Source organism: Cyanistes caeruleus, chromosome 3 (assembly GCF_971803275.1).
Source record: "Cyanistes caeruleus chromosome 3, bCyaCae1.hap1.1, whole genome shotgun sequence".
Lineage (NCBI taxonomy): Eukaryota > Metazoa > Chordata > Aves > Passeriformes > Paridae > Cyanistes > Cyanistes caeruleus.
The window spans coordinates 108,859,308-108,880,848 of record NC_141703.1 but is presented as its reverse complement, the minus strand read 5'-3'; the positions used below and the strand labels follow the sequence as shown (position 1 = coordinate 108,880,848).

General features: G+C 40.3%; 1 protein-coding gene across 1 annotated transcript; it reads right to left on the bottom strand.

The window, feature by feature from the left end:
• Positions 1-808: 808 nt before the first annotated feature.
• On the bottom strand, positions 809-14,823 carry CHMP2B (charged multivesicular body protein 2B). The gene is made up of 6 exons (XM_086883569.1): positions 12,278-14,823; positions 9,398-9,489; positions 6,311-6,505; positions 3,789-3,891; positions 2,744-2,850; positions 809-2,612 (listed from the first exon to the last, which is right to left on the bottom strand). Exons 1-6 carry the CDS (start codon positions 12,819-12,821, stop codon positions 2,499-2,501), a joined length of 1,155 nt encoding a protein of 384 aa, XP_086739695.1. The 5' UTR covers positions 12,822-14,823; the 3' UTR covers positions 809-2,498.
• Positions 14,824-21,541: the final 6,718 nt, after the last annotated feature.

Genomic DNA, 21,541 nt, shown 5'->3' with positions numbered 1-21,541 from the left:
ATCATCTACACTCATCGTGTTCTCAGTGCTCCCCTGGGAATTGCTTCTGGGCACTCGAGGAGTATGGGTGGAGCCATTTTTAGGTGTGTGCACAGCTATGTCATTGACCCCAGCTGGAGACTCAGATCCAGCTCCTATTTAGGTGCTAGCAAGGATAAAGGAGGGTAAAGGACTTTTAAATCACTCAATGTGATTTAAAAGGAATTAAGTAGGGGGTGCAGCATTTTTAGACTGATCCAACATAATTACCATAATTGCAGACATGCCTGCAAAACTACAGCACTTCTCTGCAAAGAAAGATTTTTACACAGGGTACAGCTGCAGGATTGAAAAGGTAACTTGTAACCAACCACGGGATTGATACTGGCACCAGCCCTAGTTCAGCAGTCCTAATGGCACCAAAAAGCAATACCTTTCTTCCTGTTCCTCAAAGGCCCAGAGGAAAGAACTCATTATGGAATTATTCCCAATTTTGACAGTTATTAAAAGGATCAACTGCACACCTCATTCAGAAAGGACATAAGCCTTGGTGTTCAACCAAACCACAATGAACCACTGCCATTCTATCCCTGTGTTCACATTATGATTTCTCTTTCAATACCACAGAGTACTACTTGGGCATGAGGCTCCAGACAAGGGAATGCAAACAAACAAGTCTTTACTGAATATTGAGTCAAAGGCCCACAAGCAACTATGATAAATATTACGCTGCTTTATAGCTCAAGTCAAAGGAATATTTATCAGAGCTCACAAAGAAAGCCCAGTAAGAGACAGATGTGTAAGACTAACCCTACAGAGGACAAAGTCATTGTGGAATAAAAAGCCTTTTATTAGATTTTTACAAAATAACTTGTAAAAAAAAATCACCCCATATTGGATATATGCAATATATTAACTTACACATTCCTACTCACTACCTGACAGATTCAGTTTGTCCATTATTTCTAAGAAAGAGAAAGAATACCTGCAATTCTAGGCCTAAAACCTGAGGAAGGCTCTCCTATGAATTCTCTTTGCTGACTTCAGTCCTAAACAGTAGATGGTGCAACAACAGTAGATTCACTGAGGTTTCTGCTATGCTTTGTCTAGCAGCAAAGTCTCTTTATGAGGTTTGTTCCCCCCCAGTTTTCCTGGTTTTGCAGTTGGGAGGTATTTTGCTTTTCTGTTTTTAAAGCCAAGATGACCGTTACTTCTTTTCAAATGAGCAGCACCACTAAATCAACACTGAGGGGTAAATATCTCCAGCAGAGTCAGGGCTGAGGAATATCACACCATCTAGGAAGTAATAACTGGGAACTGCATTCTCATTTTGACTATTTCAAGTATCAACAGTTCTTATTCCTTAGCACAACGCATATTCCATTTAAAGCTAGAGTTGTGTTGATGCAGTTCAGAGACCATAGAAAAACCTTCACAGAACCAGAACGCTTTTATTATAGTGTTTAGACAAGTAGTTATCATTTATGATCCAAAATTGTTCTCAAAACTAATATTTAGATTTAGTTTATCAATGTGATCAGTTGCATCTCAGCAAACAATACAATATTATGCAGTTATCTTCCATTAAGAAATACTGTAAAATATATACAAATGTTGCTTCAGGCAAGTGTCCTTTTTGCAAGTGCACAAATTGCATTTCTGAATGAGTGCATCTCTCCAGCACTGAGTCCCATCAAGTGTACAGAGAGGTCTCACCAAAGCATTTTGTGAAACCATCTTAATAATTAAGTTTACTCACCTTTCAAAGACTCATTCTGAAAGAAAATCACAAAGGTACAAGATTTATATACATAAAGGCACAGCAATTCTGTTGAAACCAGCTATGTTACAGTACGATAGAGTTCAATCAGTGCCTTTCATGCAACAAAGTTCACTAATAAATGTAACTCCTCTTCCATAAAAATTAACTGCACTACAAGTGTATCCTTCCCTTCTGGTAAGAAGAATAACAAGCTATTATTTCATCAGCTCAGAAGGAATTTCAAAGAAATGCATAAAATGCTTTTTCTTTCTGCCTAAATTAGCTAGACTTTCAAAGCTATTTCTCATGGAAAAAATAGTTTCCAACTAACAGCCAAGGCAAAGTTTCATTTGTGCTAAGAGATGAAAGAATAAGAATGTTTCTATAATGATAGTTTTGTAAAAATGATAAATATTACATAGGTGCTGTCCTAAGAAGCGGCATGACCAGCCACAGAATAGCCAGTTCTAGAGACAGATCAGGAACTGAGACGGAAGAAAACTGAATCCAAAGGACAGATCTGGATCAGGTGTAAGTAAATTTACTGTTAGAGCTATACCCCTGGTTGGTCCAGAGTCAAAAAGACTCCATGCAGTGGATGAAAAAAAAAGATGTACTTTTCTCTGCAAATTGATCTCCAAGCTGTCATTTCTGAGACTTCAGGGTTTTCCTAGGAATCAGTTGCATTGAAAGAGTATTTGCACTTTGTACATGTGTCTAGGGCTGAGCACACAGCAGGCACTCTGAACTGGATCAGTTAATCCACGCCCAAGGCTTTGAGCTGGCGCTCGATCTCCTCATCCGATATGGTGGTGGCGGTCGATGCCGATGCAGATGGCAAACCTCTGGCAGCTGAGGGAGCTTTGGCCATCTGGAAGGAGAAAGAAGTTCTCTTCAGTCAGAATAATGCAGGTTTTGACAAGCTGACTTTTACAATGAATGGTTTTTTAAAAAATGGAATGCAGGGCAAAAAGCACATGAACCGTACAAAAGTAGCCATACCTTGCCAGAGATTTCAATCCCAATCTCATCAAGCACTTGATTAACAATATCTTGGCTTTCTTCCTCTTCATCAGAAGCATCAAAAATATCATCCAGCGTATCATTAACTTTGAAGAAAGAAAACAAAGTCCAGCCTGCATTAAGCAAAAAGGTGACTAACATGACCTAGCACCATCTTTTTACCCTCCCAGAACACAGCAGTAATACCACGGTGTAAGATGCCACTAGAAGGCACCTGGGTGTTAGAGAGGCTCTCTTAGCTCTGCCTTGCAAAGCCTGTGAGCACAGCCAGGGCAACAACAGGCTAAGGCATGGCTCTTTTTGTAAAAATGTTTAGTTCCACCAAAAGAGTTCAGTTGTTGTATCTCCCCCCACATTAGATTTTAACATTTCTGCAAAACACCAATAGATACATAAAAATCCCTTCCTCTCTTCTTCCTCTGAGTACGTTGCGAAGTTGTTAACTCAGATAACTTGTGCGCAGTTGAGGTGTTTCCAACTTGGTCAACAGCACTGGTTTGAGTCCATGCTACTTAATATCACCAACAAAGGGGCAGGAATTGGGATGGAGAGAAGACTGTGAGCAGCACAAAGAATTAGCCAGTGCACTCAGGAACAAGAAACTTGCTGCCTCCCCCAAAAAGTTGTTTGTGGCTTAATTTAAGAAAAAGGAGACAGAACCATGTCTGTGCCACCATGTGCAGGAAGCTGAGATTATCAGTATCTAAAATAAGGCAATTTTTCAAGTCCCCCTACCAGTTATACTATCAAGGCCTTAAATAGGTCTCAAACCCTCTCCCCCCTCAGAATGTTCCTTCTAAAAATACAATGAATGTTTTGCAGAAGATGGAAAGGCATGGATTCTTTTAGAGCTTCTAAAAGTCTAAGGCTCAGCTTTCCTGCTCAGACATACATTGTTTTTGTTTGCTCTCTATTTTTGCTGTCAGTCTCATTAGCTATAGGAATAAAGTTCAAACATTAGTGTTTTGAGGCTGGTTCTCCCCTGCCAGGAGCAGCCAGCTGTGCCCTGCAGTGCAGAACTTACTCATTTCTTCAGTCATTTCCATCTTCATGTTTTCCTTCTGGAAATTCTGCATAGTTTGTAGTGTCTTTTGTGGATCCATTTTCTTATTAACCGCTTGCATTGTCTATTAATATGGAAAAAACTCTTAAATCATACAATGAGACTTTAGTAAATATCAGTGCATTCATTAAGAAAAATGCTTTAATCCAAATTTCACTTTCCTTGTCTCTTTACATCCCATGAGAACTGTAGATAAGTGATAGATCAATAGTACAGCCTGCACTTTGAAAGAAATATTGCTATCCAGTGTCCTAATAGACAGACTTTTAAAGGTGTGTATACTTCTTGCACCATGATCCTCCCCTGGCCCTGCATTAGGAAAAGTCTGACTGATTTGAATGAAAAGAATGGAGAACATTTCCTAACTTGAAGGCTACATATATTAAAGAAGTAAATGGCTGCAGGTTCTTATTCAGAAAGGATCGTTTATTTGAACCACCACTGGATGACAGGCCTTAAATTGTTTCTTGATGTCACAATTCATGGAAAAATTACATTTCTCTGAAAAAAAAATGTCTAAGTGTTGAGGAAGTACTTGTTTGGGGGGCACCTGTTTAATGGGTGGAGATCTTGCAGTGACAGTGAAATAAACTTAATCCATTTTATTACAGAGGTGCAGCATTGCCTTTGTGGGCACTGCTCTGGTACTTCCCTCCTTCCTAAAAAGCAAGTTCCTGTGGGATATCAGAATCTAAATATAGACATGAGCTATTCAAATGTAAAATTTAAGCATCTTTGAGAAGATAAAAGACTTGGTTAATTTAAAGAGATGGTATCAAGCCACTACAGGCTTCACAGAAGGTCTTCTGCCTTCGTGTCTGAGTTTGTACAAAGTGATAATGTATTATGATAATAATGTTCCTTGAATTTCAAAGACTGTGCTCATGGTCACATTGTTTGAATTTAAGAAGTTGTTCTGGACATGCAAGGTGTTGGTATAAATGGACATCAAAAGTATCTGCACTGATAGAGAAATCTATACTGATAGATTAAATGATAGATAGATAGACAGACAGACAGATAGACAGATAGACAGATAGATAGATAGATAGTCTATCAGATTAAACTGACATATCTTCAGAAAATAAGGGTCAGATGCATGACTAAAATAAACAGGCAACTGGATTTTACTACGTTCAAAATTAGCAACATATATGCTAAGAAGTATACTGAAAGTACTTTGAAAGCCTTGCATTCACATATTTGTTAAGGCAACTGATTTTACACATTTTTCACCAACGGTTTTTTATGAGATTAACAATTCTTTAAGTTTCCTGTGTTGATAAGGCAAAATATTCACTTTAAGAGTGATCAAAAGAATTTAAGACCTTTCTCTCCAATAATTTTACACAAATTGTACATACAAGTACCTGTTGTGTTTCAAAAAAACATAATTTTTCTGAATGCTGGGTAATTTTTTTAAAAATGTTTTTGGAATTTTTTCCTACTGACCTAATCTTTATAACTACTCCCTTGACACTCTGGTTTGGAAAAAATTATTCCAAGATCTATCACAGATATAAACGAGTCACCCATGTAACAATTAAAAAGCAAGACCAACTTGTTCACATGAGCACTGTTGTTAGAATACTGAGAAAGGTGTTGAAGATGATCAGTCAGACAAATCCAGTTTGTAAATCTGCTGCACAGCCACAACTCTGTATCACTGGCTGGCTGGAATCCGCCCTCATGCTGTGTGTAAAAGGCACCTGACCACCAAGCCTTTGTGGTAATTCTTTTCTGCACCGAGTTACACTGCTGTGTTTAACTGGATTTAACTTGGACTGGGATCAAAGCTCAGCTTGGTCTACAGTGATGCATACTAATTCTGCTTCCTGCACCTTGAGCTGAACAGCCCTCCTTGCCAAAAGCCAAATCCCTCTTTATCAATACAAGGAAATAGGGGAAAGTTCACACCTAACTTGGAAAACTGAGATTTTTCACTCTTTTATGAGATGAGATTTGGGAGAAAACTTAATGTAATACTCCTTCCTGAGAGAGCACAGACAGAATGCCAGTGGACTCCAGATTAGATTTTTTTAGGAACTTTAGATCCAAAGCAATAACCTACATTTTCCAAAAGCCATAAAGCTATTGTGACACACTGCCTTGATTTCTAGATGAATCATGCCCCATTTTTTCCCAGGAAAAACTGCCTGTGACAATAAATACAGGCAAGGCACTGTAGCAGCAGTGTTTGGGGTTTTCTATGTACTAAGAGTTCATTCACTGGCATTAGTTTGTTTTTATCATGTAAACATTTGACAGATGTCTAGCCCAAGAAAGTACATAGGTGCTATGTGAGTAGATTGACCAAGCAAAAATATAATAATATTTTTTTATATTTATAACCCAAATTATTTTTCGCTACTTTATCCTCACCACCCCTGTACAGTGAGTTTTAGCCCTGCAATTACACAAAATAACAAAATTTTTGCAACCAAATGCTGCATTTCAATATAGAAGATCCTGTGGTGCCTTACTTTTGCTGTAGCTGACATAGCTCCTGCCATCTTCATCTGTGAGTTCATGACCTTGGTTTGAGTGGACATGGAAGTGACTTTGGAGCTCACAGCATAGGTCCGATTCTTCTGCTTCCTCAGCTGCACCAGCTGCTTTGCCAGCACTTTGCAGGCCTCTTTGTTACCAGTCTTAGCCATTTTCTTGATTTCCAGTTCCTGTGAAAAAAGGTGTGAGATTGATTCCACAGAATTTCCATTCACGCAAAACTATAATTAAGCCTTAATGCTAATAATTAAACTCAAAAGTAAATTATCCTCTTGAATCTTTTAAGACATTTGAAGTTCTATAAATAGCTCCTTGCTTTTTTTTTAACAAGGCTGTTCAGCAGAATCAATGTCATGCTGGTATGATCTGACCACAAGGAAAAAACTCAGTAAAACTGAATTATAGTGTGGTAGCACACAGTTCCCCCAAAGACTTCAATTTCTGCATTATTTCACATTAACTTCTATGTGCACATTCTATCCCACATCTGGACAGGCAGCCACACTTCAAAAAAAAAAACCCAGAAAGTGCAGGAATTGTGATATCAACTACTGATGCCATGACCCTGATCAACTTTGATTTCTTGCAATCAAACGACATCACTCATGTAAGAAATGGAGAGTTCTTTTCAACACTTTTTCAGCCTCTAGAGAGCCTTACAGCCTTTTGGAGGAAGAAGTAGATAAACTTAGATGATCAATAATTATAGTCTCTTCACCCTTATCATTTAGCTGGACTTAAATCATAATAAAAATAGCATAATTTAACATGTGCTTATGCTGTAAGAAAGACACTTCCATCTTAGAAAACCAAAGCCAAACCTCAATCTGTCAATTCAAAGAGAAATAACAATCTGTTTAGCCCAGAGGTACCAGGAAAAAGCCTGGCACAAATAATCTTGTCAGCTGGGATTCTTCAAAGCATGTCTTCTGATTTGTGACTTGGTAATGTAAACTTTGCAACTACTTTCTCCTTCAAAGCCTTTTTAAGGCGGTCCTGCCACAGTGGCTCAGTTTTCTGTAGATGTCCATTTGTCCATTTTGATTTTTACCATTAAGTAAAAGCAGCTTTTAAAGACCAGCTTTCTCCTGGATTTTTCAGAATATGCCTGCTACAGGTATGCAGTTGTTTTCCTTTATGTGCACTGCTAATCCAGAAAACTGCACTCCTAAGAAGCTGTGAAAAGCTGAATTCTAGTCACCAGGACATGCAGAACAGTCACCTTTACAGGCAGGTGTAAACTGTCCCACTGCATTACCCTGACTACCAGAAAAGTTCATAGTTAAGTTTATTACAGAGATGGCTCTGGCACAAAATCTCCTCTGCAGATTCATAATTTCTAAAGGGTGTGTCATACACACTATTTTTAATCCAAGAAGGTACAGAGTGGCAACGAAGCAGCATGAGACTGTTCAAATGTTAGAGGCCTGAAATAGATGTAAAGCTGTGTTCTTTGAAAGTAGTTCACAGAAGCCACAAAAATTCCTATAACATCACCAGAATATTATTTCCTTTTTTTTTTTTTTTTTGTATCTAAAGTTTTGTGAAGGTTGGAGGAATTAGTCTGCACCCCATAGTTTTAACAGCAAATGCTTGAAAATAGGGATTTTTCTCAATGAGTTAGAAGACCCACATAGCATTTATAACCTGATTTTTTCAAAGCAAAATACAAACCATTGCTAAATCGCTGCAGATAATCCACCTGCAGAAAACAAACCCTATATACAGATGATTTTAATCTTAATTAAAAAGAATTTAGGTAAATTTGAGGTACATTATCTGCTTTTAAGAGGTCTGGGGCAAGCTTACTGAAGTCAATTATATTCTTCTGGGAAAAAAAAAAAATCCAAATTCATATAGCTATATCAGGTTACTGAACTAAAACAGAACTGTCTGCATACATTAAGGTATTTTTATCCACAGAATTAATATAACTGGGTTTTCTCAGAGAAGTACCTTTAAATTAAGGGAAAAAAGAAAAGGTCTTTCTAGAGAAAGCACATAATGAAATGTTTTGAGATTGACTGATAAGCCCCTGATCCTTCTTCACCTGATCTGACACTGAAAATTAATATTTATTATCCATTGCTACTCTCACTCCAGCAGCAAATTTAAACTTTTTCAAAGACATATTTCACTGCTCCTTTCTTCCTCTCCTCAGAAATCCAACATTTCTGAAAACCACTTAGTGTGGTAAGTAATCAACACTTCAGCCTGAATATTCACTAAAATTAAGGTTATTTCCATATTTGAAATATTTCATACTGGAAAAATGCCTTATTTATGAGCAACCTACTATATCTTATATGTCCAAGGCTTTCAGAAACAGTTTCTCTGATCTTTTAGTTTATTATTCCCAGCTCTTGGTATTCATGCAACCTGCTGCCACGAACCACCACCTCAATAGCTGCTGGAACGGGCTGGATTTGCACAGCTTTTCCCACATTCTGAGCATTCTTCATGCATCAAACCCCACCATCTGGCACATCCATTTCTCCTCTTAGAGTGCCACACAGGTGCAGCATTCAGCCACTGAGTACTGGAAAGCTCATACACAGTAAGTTCTGAATACATCTTAATTTAGGCAAACAGCTCTACTATTATTAGCTAATTTTAGGCAAGTTCTACATGAATGAAAATAACAGCTCTGTGGAGTACTCATGATATCCTGTGGTTTTTCAAGTACTCTCTCCCACTGGACAGTCATGGTAACATATATAGCACTTCTTTTAATTTTTCCACCACAAGACCACTGATTTACAAACCTTTTAGAAAAAAACCTTCTGAATGACACAGAATGCTGGGAATTTTAGGGAAAACTCAACGTGGTTATTTTATCTAAACACATCATTTCAGGATTTTTCCTATGTCAAAGGCTGAGAAACATTTTTAGACAGTAAATACTTTCCAACATAATTTTAATAACTGAGAAATAAAAAGGGGAAAACAACTTTCTTAAGTATTCCATTATTATGCATTGATTTGTATCTTTAAAACCTTACAAGTTTTCCATCGCATGTGTGTGTTTTAAAGAGCAAAATAAAGTTCCCTGTCATACTTACCAGTTGTTTTTCCTGTTTTTCAAGTGCTGCTCTATCTCTGCTTATAGCCCTCTGTGTACCTCTTAACTCTCGATTTTGCTCCTTTATTATATCTGGAAAGAAAACATTGATAGCTGGGCAAAGATTTTCAATACTCCATGAACATCTGCTAAGCACCCTGCAGACATGCAGCATGTTTGACACCTCCCTTTGTTCAGAGGGAGAGGACAGCGTTTCAGATACAGAAAATATTAGCAGAATACAATTTGGTGTGTACCACATCAGCAGTGTGGGCTATATCCTGTTAAAGATAAAAAAGCTGTTTTGCCTAGGATGTTACTTTGCACCATAACCATAGCAAGACCCTCAAGCCCACAGTAATACATCTGTACACACACTTTCCTGCAAGTCCACCACCGACTCAGCAATATCACAGTCACTGCCATCCCACTGCTTTTCCCCCAGCCAGACCTAACTGCAACAGGTAGGACAGCTGAAGGAGCCTTGATTTATGAGATCTCAGAGAAGGTGAGGAGTTCCCAGCTCCAAAAAACAGTGAAAATAATCCCAGGTGCAAGTCCTGGATCCTGCTCTTCTTTTTCTCCCCATCTGTGTAGCCCTTCTTCAAGTCAGTCTATAAAACAACAGTGTTTGAAACTTTCCAATTAGGACATGCTTAAGAATAGTAAGGTAGGAAAGTGGAGGCCTTCACAACAAATTTCAGTCTACTGATGTCAGCAAAGCTTGAACACTGTCAGTTGAAGTCCTCCTATTATCCTTCATAGAGTTTTGTGCACTGTACTATTAGAAATTATATACTGCTAACATTCTCTTATTAAAGCAAGTATTATTTACAAGTCTAGGCATCAATCATGCTAGTTGCAACTAACTTTTGATAGGATTTACAGCACTTGTTTGGGTGTGATTCACCTGGGCAAAGGCGGAGCAGGATGTCTCCATGTGACTCAGCATCCTCTGACCTTCACAGAGGGAAGCAGGTATTATCGAGGAGAGATTCACCTATTCCATGTCTGCACTTTGGGTGGGAGTTTGAAAGGAGCAGACTGTCACATAAACTTTCTTTAGAGCTCATGAAGGATAAATTCTAGAATTGCAGGCCACCCTTTTCACTTTTTAAGGTTTGAGGCAATTTTTCTACAAACAGCAAGAAGCATTCTTCATTCTCAAAGCCAGAAATACAGTAGAACATCCATTGCTGAAATCATTTCTATGTTAAGAGATTTGAATCAGAAAAAAATCCCAAACCTTTAGTGGCATCTTGAAGACAGAATATACACTTCCTCTTCCAACCTTGCTGGAGATTTAGCAGTGTGAAAATGACACCTGTTTTTACAATGCTACTACTGCTGTGAGTACTACACAAAAAGCATCCTTTTCAGTGGACAATAACTAAGAACTGGAAGATGGCATGGAATATAACTGCATTCTTCACACTGGCAAAGCAGCAGAGAAAATCATTCTGAAAATGCTACGGGCAAGTAATTTTGAAGGTAGATAAATGTATATTACTTGCCACAGCTGCACTTGGTGAAATTGAAAGAAAAAGCTTAATAGCTACGTACAAGACTGGTTTTTCTATCTACACTATTTAAAAGAAATCCTTAGTATAGTAAGCTTGAGAGGGAGGAGCTTCAAGGTGATAGCAAACAAGAACATTAGTTAGGAGACAATAAGGGTGAGCACATTGCTTATTTCTGATCCCCCATAGTGGCTTAAACTAAGGATAGCAATAAACTGAAAACAACTATCTGCAGTTACAGACAGTTTCATTTGTTTTTAGAAGTGAAGGCCAAGATGAGAACTTGGTTCTTGTTTCTCTCTGATAAGCGAGGGAAATTCCCAGTTACTAGAGCAGACAGAATACTACAGGTTAGCTGAGATAGTCTCATGGCAATAGCCACTCCTGTGTGTCACACTGATGTCACACACACACCAGGACAAGGAGGAAGCATTCCTTAAAACAGGCTGGGCAAGAGCAGGGCTTGCCCTGGCTCCTGCAATCCTTCCTTGGTCATGGAAGCTTAATGCCTTTAAAATCCCTTTTTCCCTTCTCAGGTGCCGCATCTAAAATGGGAAGAGCCAGGTGGGACATTGTGCGTGTTCCCCTCCGGTGACACACAATTGGTTGATGAGCAGCGTCATTTTCTGCGAGCCCTTTTCAAACGCCGACCCACCAGACTGAACGTGGGGCACCCAACATGCCAGAGAGCCGAACCCTGGCCTCGCCCACCCTGGGGCACCACAATGCGGACAGCTGAGCATCTCCCAGCGGCCTGCTGGCACCTACAGGCATCTTTCGGGGGCTTTACTTGGAGGATCGCTACTCCTGCCGAAGTTTAAGCGTTTTGATGCCAGACTGGCTACAGAGAACCAAGACCAAGTTGTTTTCACAGCCGCGCGGAGCCCGGGGCCGGGCGGTGCGGCTCCCGCAGCCTGGACGCGGCTCCCTCACAGCGGCACCGCTCGCGTCCCGGCTCTCCCTGGGCCCCGCAACTCCTGAAGGGCCTCGGTGCTTTCCCTCGCTGCCAGCGAGAGATGCTGCTCCTCCTCGTCCCTCACCCGCGGCCCGGGACGGCCGGGCCCGGCTCCCACCCGTCCCGGTGCTCGGGGGATCCCTCGCCCCGCCGTGCCAGGGCCGGCCCGGCCCGGGGGCTGCCCCCGAGCGCCGCCGGTGAGTCACGGCGGGCGGGCCGGGGCCTCCTGCTCCTCTCCGCTCCTCTCCCTGCGAGCTCCCGCTCCGCCGGGACGCGGGGCCCGAGGCCGCGACCCCCGCCGGGCTCCCGCTGCCCCGGAGCCCCGGCGGGACCAGCCCAGCGCCCGGGGCCGTGCGAGGGCTGGGGGCGGCCGCCGCCGGCGGGGCCTCCCCGGGGGCCCACTCACCGTCCACGGTCTTCTTCTTGAAGAGCGAGGCCATGGCGGCAGCCGGACCCCCGCAGCCGCCTCGGCGGGCTCCTGTCGCCTCCTGCTCCGGTGACCAGGAAGCGGCCGGGCCGCGATCGCCCGCCCGGCTCCGCCTCTCGGCGCTGAGGGGCGGGCAGGGGCCGGGCCGGGGCTCCGCGCTGCGCCCGCCCACCCTGCGGGGCTCGGCCCGCCGCTGGCCCGGCACAGCGGCTGCGGCCGCCGCTTCTCCTCCTCTCTGCGGGGTTTTTCTGCCCGGCCGCCCTCGTTCGGCCGCCCCGAGCCGCGGGAGAGGCGCTGCGGCCCCGGCCCGACCAATATGGGGGCCAGCCCGCAGCCGGGACAGGGCGGTGATGTCCCCGCTCCCTGCCCCGCTCGGGGGTTTGCGTTCTCTTCTTGCGCGTGTAATTGTTAAAGAGTAAAGTGAAAACATACCAAAAGTTAATTCGGCAGCGTGGTGCTCTTCGGCTTGTTTTTCTGAAAACACCGGTCTCGCTGGAAGTAGCAAGTTCTCGCTGTTTTTCATGTGTCCCTTTAGCTATTTTTCACTGGCTGGAATCCAGATCATGTGTACACAGATGCTGTGGGAATTCAGCGAGCTTTTGTAAGGAAACCTGGTGCGGTGGCATCTGGGGGCATTTGGGCACAGGTCCCAATGAAACACACAATCAGGCAGTGGGGTCGCTGCCTGTCCGTGACAGGTGAACCGTGGGGTTCGGGATTTTCTGTTCAGGAGCATCCCGGCTCTGGGCTCTCACCCCAAGCCATTGCTGAGTCTGGAGAACTGATCTCACATTAGTTTTCTTGGATATGCCTTTGTCTGAGGGTCACAAGCACCGCTGTGCACAAGAATATGGAAAAAATGAATAATAATTCTCTTATGTTTCAATATGTAATTACAATCCTTAATATTTAATAAGCTAGTTTATAACGTAGCTGTGGTTTCATCGTTGGTGACTACCTACATATGCATCATGCCCTTAGAAAATAAAAAGAGGACCTTTATTAAAACAGAGCTGTAGGTTTGAATAGATATAACCATAGATATACCAGCTAGATGTAACTTCACTTACTTGGAGGTGTTGGGGATGATTATGTTAATGTGAGAGGAAAAAAAGCGACTAGAATGTAGTAATGCATTTTGATGGCTAGATATAAATTCACCCTGAGAAACAATTGTAAGTTTATGGTTGCAGTACCCTAATAAACCACGCTTTTATAACCTTGCATGGAGAAACAATCTATTAGAATATTGTAATAGCAGTGTAAGGATGTATGTGGACATGGGAAAGTACAGACTATGTGCTTGCTCTCAGTATTCCTCGATTTTCTGAAAACACCGATTTTGTTGTAAATAGCAAGTTTTCATTGTTTTGCATGTGTCCCTTTTGCTATTTTTCGCTGATTGCTCTAGGCTGAAATCCAGACCATGTGTGATGACTAGATACTGTGGAAATTTGGTGGTTCTCTCTGAGGCAAGTTAAATGAAATACACTTTAGAAGTTTATTCCTGCACGTCTGTACTATTTTTTAGGTCAGACCACTCAGACACGGGTTAGTAAGCAAGACTGAAATCCTGGGTTTGAAAATGCACAGATGAGGGGGAGGAGAGCACTTGTAATTTAGATTCAGATCCCCACTTTCCTTGAGAGGGAGGCTGGACAGCTTAACTACGGGGTACTCTTAAATTGTGCTAATTAGCTATGAGACCAGAAATGCATTTTTCCATAATATTTCTTCATGAATGTTTAACTGATGAGATAAACAAAGATGTCCATAATAAGCTTCATGACTGCAATAAATACAGTATGTCTGAGCTATTGCTTGCCAATACTTACTTTTCTGTGTTGTAAGCCTGAATGGTTGAATGCTATTGTATGTATTAATAGTAGTGATAAGAGAAGCCCTCAACTTTATCTTTTAAATTAATAATGCTTAAATATCAGTGTTTCTTTTAGATTTTGACTTGGCGCAGGATCTAATCACCAATCAAAATGTAAAAAAATTACCTTAGTTCCTTATGCTACAGACAAACTTTAAAAATCCATCAGATGGAATAAATAACCTGTCCTTAATGACTGTATGCAAATATCACTACCAAAGCAGGGACTGTGTGTTTCCAGTTTGTTGGATTTAGAGTGGAACTGGGACACAAAAATTGGTTTAGAAGGATGATACAATATCCTGTATTAATTTGAAAATAAAAACCTTCAAGCCAAAGTATGAAAAATGAATGGATAACAAAGACAGATTAAAGCTAGTGTTCAGTACTCCAGAATTGTACTTAGAAAAAGACAGGAGGGAGGGTTTGTTTTTAGAGATATAGATAAGCTATTCTAGCATTGGTGCACTGGAGTATTTAAGCACATAGTTAATTTAAACCAGGTGATGAAGTTCATTCTGTTCAAATCTAAACACGTTCAGGTGTTCAGATAAAATGATTGCTCTGAAGAGGCCCTTAAAAATTGGTGCTTTCATGTACTGTTCTATAGCATAGTAGATAAAGTGTCTGATTAAAAAAAAAAAAAAAAAAATCCTTTCCTGACCATGTTCTTAGGAAAAAAGGAGAAGTGAGGTTTTAGATGTGTGAGTCTTGAAGAAGCTCTTGAGGTTATGCTTTAAATCTTTTTAAGATTTCTGGTCTAATGAAGGTTGCCAGTCTTCCCTATCTCCTTTTCTAGTGTGAGTAAAACATCTCAAGTGAACTTCCACTGACAAGTAAGGCAGACTGTCTTGGGATGCTTTGTGGATAATGACCCACATTCAGCACTGTTTGATCTATTCTGGGCCTAATTCCTGCTCTGCAGATATAAGGAAATTAAATGAGGCTGTGTGTAATGAAGAATGAAGCAGCTAACTTGAAAATTACAGAGGCCTGAGAAAGATAAGTGATCAAATACTGTATAAATGTATTGCTGTATGAAATGCACAGCACTTTACATGTGAAATAAAGTTATGAGAAGTGTCTTTGGTGCCTCAGCAAGTGGCTACTTTCCAAATTCTGCAATGCTTTACCTTATCCTGGAGGAGCTCCATTGGAATCAAGCTACTAACTTGTGTAAGAGTTTGTGAGATTGTGCTAAAGGCTCCATGAGTTTATACCTTGTCATGTGAAGCTGGGCTGAGCTAGGAGAGGGGCAGAAAGGAAAAAAACAGGGAGAAAATTCCAGACCCTAATGGAGCTCAGGCTGCAGTTCATCCCAGCATCTGGATCTGAAGTTGCTCCAGGGGAATGTTAATTGTGGTGGTGTTAAATGTGTGTCTCTGCTGAGGTTTGGGTGTGTGTGTCATCCTGCTACCTGTAATTGTGTTCATTTGTAATGACACCTGACAACATGAGGGTGCTCTCCATGGTGGGGAAGGCATGGAAATACAGAGGCACAAAATCTGGCCAGAACAGAAGGTGGTGAAGCAGAAAAGAGCAGGTGAGGGGTGGTGGCCAGCACAAAACTGGGGTGTGAATATTTGAAGAGTAAGGAGCTGGAAATGGTAGCAATAAATGAAGACAGCTCTAGGAAAGAGGACAGAGAAGGTGAAGAGCAGCAGTTGGGTAAATGCTGTGGCTCTAAGACAGTGGAAGTTTCCTCCAGTGCTGCAGTTCTAGAGGGTTCACACAAGTTCAGATTCATTTGCCTGCTTTGTTAAAAAATAAATCACTTATTTATTTGTGCAAGTGTAAAAACCGTGTTTTATACAGCATATCTCACCTTCATCTTGCTGTTAGACAACTTTCCAGCAACGTTTGTGGAAAGCTTGTGGGAGCTGAGAAATACCACATTTGTAGGAGTCACATCTGGCAAATACACAGGTATGAAAAAACCTTAATAAATGCTGAAAGTAAAATTATTGAAATAGATTTCATAAGAGAAAATTATCCAGCTACAAATAATGACCATAGTGAATTGCTGTTCAGTCAGAATAATGCCACAGTCAATAAGGTGGCAAGGGAAACAAGTCAGTAAGCTAAAGACCTGTTTGGAAATAGCTTATAATTCTAAACATTTAAATTTTTAAAAAGTGTATTTTTATTGATCTAGAAAAATACTGAGGGATGTGTGAATCTGAAATATACGAGAATGTCTTGCTTTCCATCTGTTCACAATTTAAGTTGAACTGGGCATGTATGTGAAGAAGAGTGTGTTGTTGGCATTTTTCATAACTTAATTGTTTTTTGCTTTCCCTGCCTAAAAATAATCAATTGCCAATAGACTGCTACTCTTCTAAGCCTTACATCAGAGAAGGTGCAAGGGGTAGAGGGAAATACACATTTGGGTGTATTAATTGATTGATTTAATTTGTTCTTGTGAGTACTTGACATCTATGGAGATTCAGATTGTCTTTTTATGGGAGAAGGTATTTGTGCTGTGCATGTTTTGCTTGATACTCTGCTGAATTTGCTTGACAGACCTATGAATAAGTAAAAACCAGCAAGAATGAGTTGAAGGAAAACTGTAGTGCCTGAAATGTGAAGCGCTACCTTAGTTTGCTGAAAAGGTTTAAGTGAACTGAAGCCTTGAACGTATAAAGGATATTGTTTCCATCTCAATTTTTTTCTCCTAAATGTATTTTATGAACAATTCTGGGGGCAAAAAACCCCAACCCAGAATACCCCCACACCTAAAAAAATTCCCAACAACAAAAAATCCTGCCAAAATCACTCATCCTTAATATATGTGAGGGTAGGGAAGTTTTTCCTGTTGTACAGAGTTAGCCTAACAAAGCAAGATAATTATGTATGCAAGAGTAAACCTTGCTTTTAGTCACTTTCAGCATCTTCTTAATAAAGTAAGAATACTTTGAACTGTTTATTATGTGCATGAAGTTCAGTACCTTGTGGAGCCCCCTAAAAGCCTACCCCTCCTTACAGAAATCTGGTCTTAATTATCACCTTGATTGGTGCTAATAGGACACTTTTGTCTTGCAGACTGCATCTTTTATAACCTTCACGTCTGATTACAAGGTTTTTCCTTTGTGGAAGAGCAAATGCTTCACTATAAAAAAGTGACATTACTTTATACAAGCAGAGTCAGTTTTGCTTCAGTAATCAAGTGCAGTAGGACATCCTATTTCTGTAGGGCATTCATGAAATCAGAGGTTATACTTTTAAGAGCTTTTGCTTGCAAATATCATTTCTTTAAATGACTTTTCCCAGGGAGAAAAGGAAATCCAGGCTAGCAACAAAATAGGTAAACACTGTTAGCATTTTATCACCAGCTTCAAGACTTCCTCAAGGCATCAAGTTCAGAAAAAATGGAGTAAGATATTATGGGGAGGATATTTATTATTACAAACTGCAAAGTCAACAGGGACTGCTAAATGTTCTTGCAGTCATAATAGCCTATCTCATGTTAATTCTAGCCCAAAGCTCTGTGACTTTTTATGTGCAGAGATAATGGGGGGTAAAACTGTATTTTTAGTTTAGCAGTAGGTTCCTCCCAACCATGGAAAATAAATTAGGGAGCTTCACAAACTAAAAATGATTTGGGCTTTGGAGGAATTCCCAGCAATAATATACAAGACTTATTACCCTGGGTAGTTAGAGGGTCCCATATGTTTATGGCTGATAGTAGTCATTTTGATGGAATATTGCCTCAGCAACTTGTTTTCAAATAATTTGCCTGTAACCCAGATCTGTTGATCCTAAGAGAAGGTCTTAGGATCCTAAGAGAAGACCTTTTTGATAATGTAATTCTTGTTTGTACTGCCTATGTGTCTCTTAGAAAAAAAATACAGTGTATTTTGCTCAGGAAAAGTGCTGTGTTAGTGGCCAAGTTTCTATATTTAATTTAGCTTAGGTCCACTACACATCAAAATTTAACACATAAAGGTTTGGGTTATACAGGTTCAGATTTGAGAACATGTGAGCAAATTTTTTTTTTTTTAAGTAAAAGACACTACAGGTAGTTGTTCTAAAATAATGCCTTGAAAACCTAGAAAATCCAGCTTAAGGTTATTGCTGTTCATTATGTGTTTGACATTGCTATCTAGGAACATGGCTGCTTTGGGTTTGGAATGCTGTATAATGTGGGGGGAAAAATATATCATCCCCTAGAGATATATTGTCCCAAAATAGTAAGAAATAGTATGTGAATGTCAACAAACTGGGCAGTGCAAAGAAAGCAGAAATTAGTTTATGTACCTCACATATTGCCTCTGTATAGGTGTCAAGGTAAAAAGAAGTTAAGCTTTAGAAAATAAACATCAGTAAGGAGAAGACAAAGGATGTTTGTTAGAAACAAAATTAATAACAAAACTTGATAAGAATTGAAGGAGTCAGTGTGGTCTGTGAGGATGTGGAGTTTGGGAAAGGTCAGGGAAAGCCTTGAAGACACCTGAACAGTTTGTGGTGAACAACCAAAGGAGCCTCCTGGAAGGAGGCAATGAAAATGGCAATGTGGTCAAAGAAATGATCTATAGAGATGGTCTTTTGGGGTTACATTTGTTGAGTGGCATTCTGGTGGTATTCTTGCATCCCTGTGAAGATAAAGTAATTTTAATATATTTAGGAAAGTTAACATCTCTTTTAAATATGAAGGGAATAGAAAGCTATCTCTTAAAACTGGAAATGTCAGTTCAAGGAGCTCTTATCTTGGTCTTGTTGGTAATGATTTATATTTTCCCAGGGGTTCAGAATGCTTGTCACTTACACGGTCCTTTGGGTACAGCTATAACTGCCTATGGCCCAATCCAACAAAAAATATGTTCAGTTGCACTCTGACAAAAGTGTATATAAACCTCAAAGTCACTACAATCTGCTCCAAAAGCATACACTGCTGGAAAGATATATTTTATATTGCATTGGACCCTAAAGTGTTATAAAAAATGGCATATCCCACTTTTCCTTTTTTTTTTTTTTTTTTTTTGTAGCTTTATGACCAGCAAGACAGTATCAAGCAGTTTATTGCAGACCTGGTTTATGTCTTGCAAGAGAGCAGTGTAGTAGACCCTTGTGCATGCTTTGTTTTCAGCACCAACACTGGAAGCAATTTTGAATCTCATTTGATTTTAGTTGAATCTATGCTCTCTTTGTTTTCTGTGTGAGCATCAGTGTTTTAAAAAAAAAATTAAACTAATGTTGTTTTCATTGTTTAAAAAGGCATTTAATTTATTTTTGATTAGCTCAAACTGTATTTTTACATCATGCTCAACAGTTCCTTTCTTAACCCTTTAATGCCATCATCAGTTTATACAGCTAGGATAAAACATATGCCATTTCCAGGGCTGGGGAGAGGCACTCAGCCACATGTAAATGAGGATTCAATCCTACAAAGACAGGAAAGACATTTGGGCACATTAATTTCAGCAAGAATCCGATGCATAATCCCCATAGAAGTTAATTGGGATGTTTGGTTGGTAAATGAGGTAGCCAGGATCCATGGAAGTGTCAGTATCCTTCTGGGAGGCTTGGCTGTCACTGACGGAAGAGGGGTGGGCAGCCTCAAGTACAGCATCGAGTCTCCTGAGCTGAGCCTTGGAATCTCATTAGATCCTGATTCAGGGAACTTGTCTGGCTTAACCTTTAAATTGGTTCTGGAAATGCGTCTTTCTGTGGTTGGCTCTCTTTTCCTTTGAAATGGGTAGTGTGGCAACTGTTTGCTTATAAAATATCATCATTAAGTTCACTTACTCCTTGATTCTGATAGAGCTGTAATTTCCAAAAATGTGTGTGTGACAGTTACATGGACTTGGTCCTATTTCAGAGGGAGAACATGGACCACAGAGGGTTCTGATGTCCCAGTCCCTTTAAGTTGCTCTAAACCTGCACTCAAGGGGTTGATCCTTCTTTCTGCAGAAAAGTCATTTTATTGGGACTTGCATTATTTTCTCTGCAGTCCTGGAGATCTAAGTCCCTCCAACTAGGAGGGGTCTTGTGGCTGGGGGAAATTCAGCTGTCTGGGAAGTCAGGGAGGAGAAATATGTGTGATTTGCTTTATTTTTTTTTGCAGCTGTGATTTCTGATTGTAACTGCTCCTGGAAATTGGGTATTTTGGTTTAAAGAATAGTCCCTGTATACCAGGTATTTTACAAGACAGTGACAGCATTCTGTCATGGGCTGTTTTGTTCAGAGTTCTGCTGAATACATCCCTTAATAAATGAGGTATTTCATTATTAAGTGCCCAATCAGAACCAAGGAAATTTGTAATGTTGGCCAAATTCACTAACTTATGGTTTAGCTGTCACTGCAGCATCAGTTACACATGGTTCTTGTGGTTTTTGTTGCCATTCACATTCATGGAATGCCTTAATAAAGGGAATAAAAAGAGGATTATCATGCACTTTCCTCTTGTAGAGAAAGAGATGATACAAGCACATCAATTTTGTCTCACTTATAAATAGCTCCCGGAAATAGTGGTCTATGAGGGAATAGGGCTGATTGACTCATTCGTTGTGAATAATTTAGCCTCAAAGATTAGCATTTTTGTACATGTATTATCCATGGAGGACTGAGTTCATCTATTTGTTATTATAATCTTCCATTTAATAGTTTATGAATTGCTGTCTGAATTTTTTTGGAGGTGTGCTTAATTCACTGCTTTGTTATATGTGATGTGTGATGGTCCTCTGAGTCATCTTGACAATTTGTGAGTCCTCGCTGGAGGGCTGGGACATTCAGCTAGAGAACAGTGACAGCGTCCACAGCTCTTTGTGGCCACATGAGGAGATGAAGAGGATTCATATGCCAGCAATTTTTAGGAAATGATTGTCACCATGCAGGGGAAACTCTTCAGACTTGTAGTGGTTGTGAGGGCAGTTTTGCAGTGATTTCTTTAAATTCAGTTTTGTGTAGGACTTTGCACAGAGCAAATTTCCCTTTCTTTTGTGAGGATGCAGAGTAGCACGGGGTTAGTGTGGGACTGGGAATGTGAAGTCCATAGTTACAGCTCCCAAGCAGGGAGCACTGCATTTAGAGATAATTGAGAGTTCCTAAGGAAGGTAGTGCAAGTGCCACAAACAAGCTGTGTACATTAGCATGGTGTTCTGTCTATTAAAAACTAATAAATCAGGCTTCTAGTTCAGGAATTTCTCGGATAACTCTATTGAGTTGTGTTTTGTGTGTCCCTTGTAAATATACACACATACAATGTGTACGTGCCTCAGTTTCCCCCATCTGGGTAAGAGTGGCCTTGTTTTTCAGCAGCAAATAGTAATATCAATCTTTTCCCACTTCCTTCTCAAGATTGTTGTATTTTAGTCCACGTTTTTGAGGTGCTCTGAGCATGCTGACCATTGGTATTGAAAACCCAA